We start from the raw sequence: 12,738 nt of genomic DNA, 5'->3' as shown, positions 1-12,738 counted from the left end.
AACAAATGAACAGATGGGGGGAAAAAGAGACAAACCATAAAACAGATTCTTCACTATAGAGAACAAACTGATGGTTACTGGAGGGGAGGTGGGCAGGGGAATAGGATAAATGGGTGAGGGGGATTAAGGAATGCACTTGTTGTGGTGAGCACTGAGTATTATATGTAAGTGATGAATCACTAAATTCGTCGCCTGAAACTATTACACTGTGTGTTAACTGGAATTTATATAAAAACTTGAAAGAAAAATTTCAATTTCCATACACTCCAGTTAGATTTACTTTACTTATTGGCCACAGACTACATTACTAATACATGTTTTGAAGAGGGGAATAATGCAAGCATCTATGGAAATCATTCCCATCAAAACCATGTGGTATTAGTATCAAATAGATGTTTGGAAACATAAGTCTGTTTAGGATTGTTAATGGGGCCATTATTATTAATTACCACCTTCTTTGCATATAGTTACTAAAGCTCAAGCAGTTGTTTATTGCACGTGTTCAGTTTATCCAGAAGAAAATGAAGGTGTTGTTAAGAAAGCACTGGAATTTCAAGACCATGGGATTAAAGTACAACCTTATAGGTAAGAAAGGAAAGGATTGCTCTGAACTCAAATATTCTGAGCATGAATGATTATGATTTTTAAGTTATTTAAAGACATTCCACATCCTTCTTGTTATACTTTAACATGACCAAACAACCTAATTTCTTACAACTATAACAGATTCTGTAGTCTTTATGATGGATTGGCATGAGCATTCTCTTGTACTTCTAAAAATTCTTTTTGTTGTTATCGTTGGTAAAGCTAAATGCATTTTGGCTTTGAGTTGATTGATTTCTGGATAAATTGGGCCTGAACTTTATATCCCGAGTTATACATTTATGCCTCAGTGCAGTACAAGAAAAGTAAGTATATAAAATAAACTTAGAAAGGAGACAGAGGGGCACCTGGGTGGCTCAGTTGGTTAAGTGTCTGTCTCTTGATACTGGTTCAGGTCATGATCTTGTGGTCGTGGACTCATGGTCGTGAGATCGAGACCTGCATAATCTGCACTGAGCATGAAGTCTGCCTGGGATTCTCTCTCTCTCCCCCTCTCTCTGTTCCTCTTTCGCTTGCACACACACACACCCTCTGTCAAAATAAGTTTAACAACTTCAAAAAAAAGAAAGGAAAAGCAAAATTATTTAATTGGATGTTTATTACCTGAAAACACATTTCTAAGCTCCTTGTAGCCTTTGTCCCTCACAAGGACTGAGGTAAAAATAGCCTAAACAATTCAGGTAGCTTCTGGGTAAAATGCTGCAATAAAATAGAGGGAGAGAGGATAAGCAATAATATTCCATCTAAACTGTGGACATCAAAATAAGGAATAGATCTAAAAATATATAACACCTTGGGGCACCTGGGTGGCTCAGTTGTTTAAGCGTCCAACTCTTGGTTTTGGCTCAGGTCATGATGTCATGGTTGGTGACATTGAGACCCATGTTGGGTTCTGTGGAGCCTGCTTGGGATTCTCTCTCTCTCTCTGTCTCTCTCTGTTTCTCTCTCTCTCTCCCTGTCTTTCTGCCCCTTCCCTCTCTATCTCTCTCTCCCCCTCAAAATAAATAAAGAAATAAACTTAAAAAAATAAAAGGGGGCGCCTGGGTGGCTCAGTCGGTTGAGCGACTGACTTCGGCTCAGGTCATGATTTCACAGCTCGTGAGTTCGAGCCCTGCATCGGGCTCTGTGCTGACAGCTCAGAGCCTGGAGCCTGCTTCGGATTCTGTGTCTCCCTCTCTCTGCCCATCCCCCACTCACACTCTGTCTCTCTCAAAAAATAAACATTAAAAAAAAAAAAAAAAAAGATGTCCAGTACTATGTTGAATAAAAGTGGTGAGAGTGACATTCTTGTCCTCTTTCTGACCTTAGGGTTAAGGCTCTCAGTTCCCCATTGAGGATGACATTAGCTATGGGTTTTTCATATATGGCCTTTATTATGTTGAGGTGTTTTCCCTTTAAATCTTTGTTGAGGGTTTTTATCATGCATGGATATTGTACTTCGTCAAATGCTTTTTCTGCATCTGTTGAAATGATCTTATGGTTCTTATCCTTTTTCTTATTGATGTAATGTATTATGTTGATTATTTGCAAATAGTGAACCACTCTGGCAACCAAGGAATAAATCCCACTTCATTGCGGTGAATGATATTTTAAATGTATTGTTGGATTCAGTTTGCTAGTATTTTGTTGAGAATTTTTGCATCTATGTTCCTTAGAGATTAGCTCCTTTAAGTTTGTTATTAACTGTTTTATGTATTTGGGTGCTTTCACGTTGGGTGCATAATGTTTACAATTGTTGTATCTTCTTGTTGGATTGCCCCCTCTATTATTATATGGTGTCCTTCTTTGCCTCTTGTTATAGTCTTTGTTTTAAAGTCTATTTTGTCTGATAAAAGTATTGCTACTCTGGCTTTCTTTTTTTAATTAATTTATTTTGAGAGACAGAGACAGAGACAGAGACAGAAACAGAGTGAGCGGGAGACAGAGAATCCCAGGCAGGCTCTTTGCTGCCAGCGCAGATTCTGATATGGGGCTCAAACCTACGAACCATGAGATCATGAGCTGTGCCGAAACCAAGAGTCTGATGCTTACTTAACTGCTTAACCAACTGAGCCACCCAGGTGCCCCACCCCTCTGGCTTTCTTTTGACATCTGTTTGCACCATAAATGTTTTTCTATCCCCTCACTTTCAATCTGCAGGTGTCTTTAGGTCTGAAATTGGTCTGTTGTAGGCAGCATATAGATGGGTCTGGTTTTTTATCCATTCTATCACACTATGTCTTGTGATTGGAATGTTTTTTACATTCAAAGTAATTATTGATACATATGTCTTTACTGCCATTGTATTACTTGTTTTGTGGTTGTTTCTGAAGATTTTCTTGTTCTTGTCATTCTCTCTTTCATGGATTGCTGGTTTTCTTTAGTGATAATTTGGATTTCTATCTCTTTATTCTTTGCCTATTAGTGGTTTTTGATACTGTTAGGTTTGTGTATAACATCTTCTGCATGTGGCAGTCTACAGTAGGTTGATGGTTGTTTCAGTTTGAACCCTTTCTTTACTCCTGTCTTCCCCATGTTTCAGGTTTACGGCATCATACTTTACATCCTTCTATTTTGTGAGTTCCTTCACTGATTTTTTAAAGAAGTATTCATTTTTGCTGCGTTGGTGTCCCCTACCTTCATACTGTCATTCTTGGCCTTTCCTTTCCATTCCAAGAGTCCTCTTTAATATTTCTTGCAGGACTGGTTTAATTGTCACAAACTCCTTTAGTTTTTGTTTGGGAAACTATCTCTCCTTTGGTTCTGAATTGCAGCCTTGCTGGATGGAGTATTCTTGGCTGCAGGTTTTTCCCATTCAGCACTCTGAATATATCATGCCATTCCTTTCTGGCTTGGCAAGTTTCTGCAGAAAAAGCCATTAATAGCCTTACAGGGTTTCCTTTGTATGAAATTGTCTTGTCTTGCTGCTTTTAATATTGTTTTATCACTATATTTTACCATTTTAATTACAGTGTGTTGGTGGAGTGCCTGGCTGGCTCAGTCAGTAGAGCATGCAACTCTTGATCTTGGGGTTGTAAGGTTGAGCCCTATGTTGGGTGTGGAGCCTACTTAAAACAATATTAATAATAAACAACAGTATGCCTTGGTGTGGTCCAGTGAGTATCCTTATGATCATTGCTTTAAATTCTCCATCAGGCTTGTTACTCTGTTTCACTTATATCTCCAGCTGTCACCTTCTCTTGTTCTTTCATTTGGGACAAATTGCTCTGTCTTTTCATTTTGTCTAAGTCTCTGTGCTTATTTCTCTGTGTTAGGAAAGTTAGCTACGTCTCCTGTTCTTGAGGGTAATAGCTTTATGGAGAAGAGGTCCTATAATGCCCTGCAGTGTAGGGTCCCCTTTTCCCCAGGGCCTGGCACTTCTGGGAGTGTCTCCAATGTGTTGTGTGTGCTCTGCTGTTGTATCCTGACTGCTTTATCCATCAGACCAGTTATCTGCAGAGACTCTCTTTGCCTGTTGTGGGCAGTGTTGGGTTCCTGGCCTGAATATGGTGCATTTTAATTAGGTGTGCTCTGATCTGCTTGGGAAATGAGACATATCTCCACTGTCACCAGAATTGAGGCCTCACCAAAACACCTGGGTCAGGAGATGCGGTGTCAGTAGGGGTTTGGGCCAGTCTTCTAGAGGAGGGGGCCTACCACACTGAGATGGAGGCGAGCATGACTGGAAAGGGCAGTTCTTCCAGATGGCAAGGGGGCAGGGCTTGGTTTAAGCAAGTCAGGTAGCAAGTGTCCAGTGTTGGTGCCGTACTGGTACCTGCAGGTGGCCCTGTGCTTATGTTGAGGGGCTGCGGAGGGAAATGACACTGGCCAATGTCTTTGTTCCTGGAGGGGTCTCTCCATTGAATGCTGCCTATCCGGGACAGGCTCCAAGATGAACAAATAACCTCCTCGCTCTGTGGCCCAGGCACTCTTCAGATTGCTGTTTTTGCCTGCTTTCTCTCCAAGAGCAGCCCCAGTGTCCTCCAAGCCCTCCTTTAAAACTCCTCTAAAACTCCAGGCTCTGAGCCTTGCTGGTTAAAAGAACTCACAAAATTTAGGCCCTTTCACTTTCCAAGTCCACTGCTATGGGGATTTGTCTCTCCTGTACATTTCCGTGTGCTAGTTTGTCCCTCACCCTTCTCTGAGATGACAGCTCCCAACCCACTGCAGCACCATGATCCATTTCTCTCCCAAGCCAAATCTCCGCACTTCCTACTTCGTAGCCTCTTCTCTGCCTTTGGTTGTGGAGTTTGTTCTGCCAGTTTTCAGATTGATTTCTGGAGTATTTAGGATGATTTGATGGGCATCTAATTGTATTCGTGGGACAAGGCAAGCCTAGGGGCCTCCTATTCCACTACCATCTTCCAAGAACCCCTATAGACCTGCATTCAAAGGGCTCATGTGATTAGGTCAGGTCCATCCTGATAACACGCATAGCTTAAGGTTAAGAGACCTTAATTACATCTGCAAAATTCCTTTTGCCATGTGTCTTATTGTCCTAGGCTCCCACAACAAACTATCCCAAACTTGGTGACTTATAGCAAGAGAAATTTATTCTCTCACAGTTCTGGAGACCAGAAGTCCGAATGAATGTCAGGTGTTGGCAGGGTTGGTTGGCTTCTGGGGCCTCTGAGGAAGAATCTGTTTTATGCCTCTCCCAGCTTCTGGTGTTCACTAGCAATCTTTAGTGCCCTTGGCCTGTAGCTGTGTCACTCTAACCTCTGTCTTTGTCTTCACATGGCCCTCTTTCCCTGTGTGTCTCTGTATCCTCTCTCCTTATAGGGACACCAATATTGGACTTAGGGTCTACTCTACTCCAGTATTACCTCCTCTTAAATATCTGCAAAGACGCTGTTTCCAAATAAGGGCACATTCTGGGTTTTGGGTGGACATGAATTTTGGGGAGGACACAATTCGGCCCCCAACAGTCCACTCTGTCCCCCCCCCCAATTGATGTCTGTCTCATGTGTGAAATACATTCAACTCACCCCAATATCCTCAAGTCCTCACCCATTCCAGGATCAATTCTAAATCCAAAATCTCACCTAAATATCATCAACTGCATAAATCCCAAATGTCATCATCTAAGTCAGGTATCCACGAGACTGGATATGAACTTCCTTTATTATTCAGAGAAATGGCCTGTAACCTGGAGTTTAGAAATAAATTTGTTATGTAGGGGTAATTGTAAGGTAACTTAACCAATCTTAATTAGGATTATTACCATTAGCAAAGACAGCATATATAGCTAAAATATATCATATTTATTAAACACTAACTGAATACTTACTGTGTACCAGACACTCTTCTAGGCGCTAAGAATATATTAATAAATTAAAATTGACAAAATCCCAACCTTCATATTTACATTTTGGAACTAAGTATGTCCAACTTGTTAAGAAATCATTATTTTTCATAAGAATTTGTTTACCTTATGTGAACAAATTGTTTTTGATGATTTCTATTTATGTACAGCACATAAATAAATAGGCCTCAGAAACTCGGTTTGTTGGTTACAGGGTTGGTGAGAGGAGGGACTAGCTCTCTTGCCTTTAGTACCTACACAGCTATTTTTTTTTTTCCACGTTTTTATTTATTTTTGGGACAGAGAGAGACAGAGCATGAACGGGGGAGGGGCAGAGAGAGAGGGAGACACAGAATCGGAAACAGGCTCCAGGCTCTGAGCCATCAGCCCAGAGCCCGACGCGGGGCTCGAACTCACGGACCGCGAGATCGTGACCTGGCTGAAGTCGGACGCTTAACCGACTGCGCCACCCAGGTGCCCCCCTACACAGCTATTATACTTCAGCTGAGTTCAGCATAAACACTTATTAAGCACCACCTTCTGTGCCACTTTTGGCATGTCATTTGAGGTCACGTGTCTGCCTGCATCCTAAGTGACCTCTGCATCCTTTACTCACCTTATGTCCCAGCCACGTGGAGATACTTGCTGCACCCTGAACATGTTCATGATACTTGTGTTTTGTTTCCTTCTTTCTTTCGTTTCCTTCCTTCTTTCTGCCTAGAAATACCTTCTTTACCTTATGGGAAACTTATCCTTCAAGACACAGTACCAGTGGTTCTTCCTCTGTGGAGTCTCCCCGTGCGCTATCCTGTGGCCAGAGTTAATTGGGCCTTATTCTGTATTACTACCTCATTTTGTCTCTCCTTGGCTCAGCATTCTTATTGGGTCTTCTTTATATTATTACAAACTGATTAGGGGGCGCCTGGGTGGCTCAGTCGGTTGGGCGTCTGACTTCGGCTCAGGTCATGTTCTCATGGTTCGTAGTTTGAGCCCCACGTCCGGCTCTGTGCTGACAGCTCGGAGCCTGGAGCCTGCTTCGGATTCCGTGTCTCCCTCTCTCTCTCTGCCCCTCCCCCACTCATGCTCTGTCTCTCTCTCTCTCTCTCAAAAATAAACATTAAAAAGAAATTTAATAAACTGATTAGTTTCTCCAACCAAATTGTAAACTATTGAGAATTAATTGATCATTATATGCCTTGCACATAGTAGGCAAATAGTGAATGAATATAAATTTAAAATGATTTTAAATCACTAAGTTCTGTACCTGAAACTAACATTACATTGTATGTTAACTGACTGGAATTTAAATAAAAACTTGAAAAAAATGGTTTTAAAAAATTTCAGAATATATAAAATTATTAATAAGAGTTCCTGATATTTTAACTTATATGGGAAAATATTTATTGCCTTGATTAAATATATTTTAATTGTAAAAGCATGGGAATATAAGAATTATTTATTATTTATTACTATTGAATGAGAAATTAAATAGTAAACATAAAAACCAAAATGTTACCTTACACATAATAGTGATTAGAGACCTTACACCAAGTCTTTTGTTATATGCTTTCTTGAGCACTACATAACTCATCTGTTAATACTCAAAAAGTAGTTGAGAAGAATAAGGTAGTGAAAATGACGGGCCATATTTTTATATTGTAATTGTGCAAAAAGTAACCAGAGGAAGGAAGTCATACTTTTTGTATTTTGACATGTGAAAGTAAAGGATTTTTTTCTGTTCCACCTTTGTGATTACTCTATGTATTTACCGGTTTTGATAGAAGTCTTTTTGTTAACATACTATTCAGTTGGAAAAGAGTTTTTAATTTGTGGAAAGGCTGGTATTCTTGGCATAGTTGTTTAGAGATGGAAGCCTTGGCAAGCGTGATAAATTCTGAACATGAAATATTAGAGCTTTTAACTTATAATAATATTATGATGCTTCAGCATTTTAGGCTTACTGGGAATTTTTGTTTAAATGATTAGAAAACGTAACAGAAGAAAAATTGTTGCAATCTAGTGTCTCTCTCGATTGGCAAATGAGCCATTCTAACTATTTCCTGTTTGCTCCTATCTCCTGCAGGCTTAGTCCTCCTGTCCTTCCACTGTGCTCCTTAAAGGAAATACATTTGTCTACTGATAAGTTTTTCAGAATGGAACCATCTGAAATTACCAATGGTTGTTTTCTTTCTGTTCTAACAAGGGAGGTAAGGGGGAAAATCCCAATCCATGTTATACTTTGTTAAGAATTAAGAAACAACAAAGCCTCATAAAGAGGAACCTAGGAATTTTGTGAACATTTTGTAATGGTGTGTTTATTTCATAAGTAGCTAAAAGACAGGAGAAAGAATTATTACTGTGTGACACAAAAATCCCTATTTTTTTTAAGTTTGTGTTTTTAGTAAGCTCTACACTCAACGTGGAGCTCGAACCCACAACCCCGAGATCAAGAGTTGCACATTCTTCCGGCTGAGCTAGCCAGTGCCCCCCAGTCCCTTTTTCTGTCTTTCTATTCCCCCTGAGGGTTCCTCCCTTGCCTGCTCTCCACCCCCACTTCTCCAAGCACTTTGCCACCTCTAGTTCATCTTAGCTCACATGGAAAAAATAAGCTCTGTAATTTTTTTTTTCTGTCAGATTTACAAATGGGGAAGTTTTGGGGCACCAGGGTGACTGGGTTAAGCATCTGCCTTCAGCTCAGATCATGATCACATGGTTCATGAATTTGAGTCCCACATCGGGCTGTCTGCTGTCTGCAGAGCCTGCTTCAGATCCTCTGTCCCCCTCTCTCTTGCCCCTCCTCTGCTCTCTCTCTCTCAAAAATAAAAACTTAAAACAACAGCAACAAAAAACAAAACAAATGGGGAAGTGTAAGTCTAAAAAAAAGTCATTGACTGAGGTTTATGGGCTATATTAGGGACTCGAGCCTAAAAACCATTTCTTTTATAGTAATAGATACACTTTTATTTTTACTGAAACACTGAGAAAATTTGTAATATACACAATAGTTAACTCCTACATTTAGTAACTGCTTCTTTTGATTGTAGCGGGACCCATCTGAGGCAGTGTCTGTGAAAGATGTTTTGGCCCGTGCTGCAGCAAAGGGTCTACTGGATGGAATTGAGTTGGGCAAAGCTTCAAAACGGGAGAAGAAGAAGAAGAAATCAAAAATACCATTGTCAAAAGCCCCCACCAATGATAGTAATGACATCCAAATGAAAATTGCTGAATTCCTGAATCGAGAAAGTAATGCAAATGCTAATCGGTCAGAGACATTAGCAACAAAAACATCTCTTCCACAGAAAAATACAACTACAGCTGGTTCTTCCTCGCATGTCAGAAAACCCAACAAGCCCACCAGCAATCCTTTAGTGCCTACATTTATGAAGAACACAGCTCAACCCAGACCGTATGAACGGCAGACAAACTTGGTAAGATCTCGCCCAGAAGACAGAGTGATGGCACTGAAACCTGTAGAGATTGTTTTGCCTCCAGTAATGTTGCCATTTTCAGGTTCCCAAGGGATCAAATCTCAGATACCAACTCAACATTTTTACTATCGTTGGGTTGGACCCAACACTGTCATGCCCAACTACTTTCCCTCACCATTAACATCCAGAAGAGGGGAAAAGCCTAGAGAAAACTTACCTTCCTCCCTACTCAGGCATCCTCGACCATGGCTTTGACCATCTTGTGTTTTTTACAGGGGTCAAGAGCAGTTCATGTTTTTTCAAAGTCTGATATTTCTCTGAGGTTAGCCATCCCTATACAAGATACTCATCCTTTTGGCCACTTAGTATCTTCTAAAGGTGCTATTAACTTCAAGAGAATTAAGACAAGTGAGAAATAACAATGTAGGCACTTCAACAAAAGCAGAATTCCTACATTTCCACAGCTCAGTGCTGATCTGTTCTAGAATGTCCAGCTTAGACTCAGGATCAGCTGTTAGAACTTGTATCCCTCTTGTTAACTTTCAGTCTGGACTCAGGACACCAGTTTTAAGAGAAAGCTGCAACAATTTTTCCTGACGGGAAACACTGTCTGCCTTATAACAGACTTGAGGTGGTTTACTAGAGTGTAGATACGGAAAAGATGCTGGCCTCTCACACTGACTTTATGTTGCTTTTTCAGTATCCACCTGCGGTTTGACATTTTCAATTGCTATGGAGGTTGATTTTTTTCTTAAATATCAAAATATTCTTTAAACGGAGGGGGGGGTGTCATGAGTTTTTGTGATGTGATTGAGATTGAGTAGGAAGAACAGGAGGTTCTGAAGTTCCAGGTGTGCATAGTTCAGAAGTATGTTAACAGAGCAAAAACGGTTTCTCATCAAAAGAGCTTCTGGGATCCTGAGCAGACTGAACACAATCAGCTATCCCTTCTACCAAATATGGTTGTAAAAAAGTGACTGTACACAAATTTCCATCCAAATAGTAATAATTCTGAGGAAGAGGCAAAACTGTTGACTGCAAGTGACACCTGTTATTGAAGAAATCCATAAAAATGTCTGATTCTGTTCAAAGATCAGGTGAAATGCTAAAATCTACAAGTCATTTCAAATGGTACACGGTAATCAAACTGGTAAATCATCTCTGATGCACAACTAAAATATATTGTAGCACTATGTTAATTATATTAAAAGTCAATTCATCTTGAATGTATCATCCATTGCCTACCAAGAATTGGTATGATTATCATTTTGGGGTCTATTGATTTTTTTTTTTTCTTCATCATGGAAACAGAAATTGTTTGACATTTAATCAAGTAAGTTACAACTATGAAACCTATTGTTTAAAAACATGTTCATAGACAACGTTTGAATATAAAGTTCTATTTTCAGAATCTAGTCGTGTTGAACAGTGTTATGTAAATTCCTAAATGTTCAATTCAGGTGGCATGATTTCAGTAGAGTATTATCTTCAAGATGAATTTTTAGGTCTATTTCAGCCTAATACCCTATCCTTTATTTTCTCACTTGAAGTGAGGCTCAACAAAATGGCGCATTTCATTTTATTGGTAATAAATCTTTATTTTAGCTAAAAATTTACATAGAATGCGTCAACGAAGAAAGGGAACAAGCCTTCATATACTCGGAAATTTCAATCCTCAAAGAATTCTCAATTAGGACTCTCAGCAGGTCCAGAAGTGTTTTAAATGCTCAGCTTACTTTACTGACTGCAAAAATAAAAAACGATAGATTTCTTTGTTCCGGATATGGTGTCTCTCCTCTTGCTCTGGCTTGGAGCACTCCGTGCCCCGAGGGCACTACTGCAGCTGCAGTGAACTTTGTTGGGTGAAGAGCTGGAGTGTTTTCCAGGGAATCGCTCATTCCCCCTGTGCTCTGCCCCTGCCCCAAGCTGAAAGGATGCCACTGTCCATGAGTAGCAGGTCTCAGACCCTTATTTTCTGTGATGTTCTGAAAAGGAAACTCTCATGGTGAAGGAATAGTTGAGGCTGTTTTCTGAGAAGCTTGTGATTCGTGTCGCATCACAATGGAAGCCACTTATTTTCAGTGTCTTACCTAACACGCTTGTCACTGTTCTCTTCAGAAATATATGGAGATGCTGAATGGTTCGTTAAGCCTGTAGTTTTCTTCTTTGAGAGTCTTCTGAGAAGGGCGTGATCAATTATTTAAGTACTTTTGTGGAGTAAAAAGGGAAAAATGCTTTGGATAAAGACAACATGAGGGATTGAGTGAAGGAGAATATTGATTACACGGACATTTTCCTTTCTTGAGCTTCGTACAGGGAAGTGCTGCAAAAGTCTAAAATAGATTTGCTGGTATTTAGATTCTCCAATAGCAAATTTTATCTGAAATTACTTACCACTAATATAATACCTGAAACCGAAATGAAATTTCGTTCCTTCACAGTAACTGCCTTTAATAGAGTAAAAGAGAAACGATGGGGCGGAAACGCAAGAGGAACCAGAAAAATGGGTACCTACTCTACATTCTGCTTCTCTTCCACGTCTGACAGTTGAACTAGCCCAGATTGAACTGGTTTTTCTGGCTACCTTTGCTTTTGGGTTTAGTGCCTGTGCAACTTTATTCTTCATTCTTTGACGTCAGACTCTTAAAGGATATGAAAGATAGACTCTTAACACTGGACTGCTTACCCAGGCCTTGCGTTGGTGACTCAGGATGCCAGCGGTCCTTCCTGGTCACCAGATAAGAGCAGTGTGATGAATTAATTACTCAGAATTTAAAGTTACTTTCTGGTTCTTAACCAGGTGGAAACCTGCAATAGCAAAGCAGAATAATTTGAAAACAAAATGACTAGCGTGGCGACACTGAACTTGTATTTCCATTCCTGGACCTATAGGACTGAGATGTCAGATAAATGAGCCAGACGTTTTATGCAGCTAAGTTTATTCTCACAACATATTACATTTAAATGTGTCAAAGTGGTCAACAGCAAACGGGGCCGAAAGCAAAACCAAACGTTCTTTCAGGATAAACAAGCCGCTTTGGATGGCAGGGAGTGCTCTCACTGATCGGGTGTGAGTGGAATCTTTTCTCTGAAGCTGAGATAAATTGAACTTCATTTTACTGGCTGTATAACACACACGTCATCTGGGTATTAGGTTAAGGAAGCCTGGCAAACTAGAGAGCTAATGGTTTTACTGGCTACATTGTGCTCGTCTCAGAGAGATGTTTTTCATGTTTGTGAAATCTTGAATCTGTGTTGCAATGCTTAATGAAATGCGTGTGTCATACTAGAAAAGGAGGAAAGATTTAGGGCTTTCGAGCAGGTGACCTTGTGTGGAATCACCTTACCAATCTCTACTCCGTCCTGAGATCGGAGTGGCTCTTTGACAAAGTAGCGGTGCCAACAGTTTCTCACCAGGAACGA

At 40.2% G+C, this 12,738-nt stretch overlaps 1 protein-coding gene across 4 annotated transcripts in view; it reads left to right on the top strand.

The window, feature by feature from the left end:
* NSUN7 (NOP2/Sun RNA methyltransferase family member 7) overlaps positions 1 to 10,546 on the top strand; it is a 52,132-nt gene extending 41,586 nt beyond the window's left edge. For 3 of the 4 annotated variants that reach the window (XM_045474269.1, XM_045474270.1, XM_045474272.1), the window contains exons 10-12: positions 468 to 585; positions 7,971 to 8,094; positions 8,932 to 10,546. In XM_045474269.1, coding sequence (XP_045330225.1) covers positions 468 to 585; positions 7,971 to 8,094; positions 8,932 to 9,570 — 881 coding nt within the window. In that variant the 3' untranslated portion in view covers positions 9,571 to 10,546. The remainder of the gene's footprint in view (positions 1 to 467; positions 586 to 7,970; positions 8,095 to 8,931) is intronic. The other variant, XM_045474273.1, reaches the window with a different exon arrangement.
* Positions 10,547 to 12,738: the final 2,192 nt, after the last annotated feature.

The sequence above is a fragment of the Leopardus geoffroyi genome, chromosome B1 (genome assembly GCF_018350155.1).
Source record: "Leopardus geoffroyi isolate Oge1 chromosome B1, O.geoffroyi_Oge1_pat1.0, whole genome shotgun sequence".
Classification (NCBI taxonomy): domain Eukaryota; kingdom Metazoa; phylum Chordata; class Mammalia; order Carnivora; family Felidae; genus Leopardus; species Leopardus geoffroyi.
Note: the sequence above shows the minus strand (reverse complement) of the source record. Positions and strands in the feature narration are given on the sequence as shown.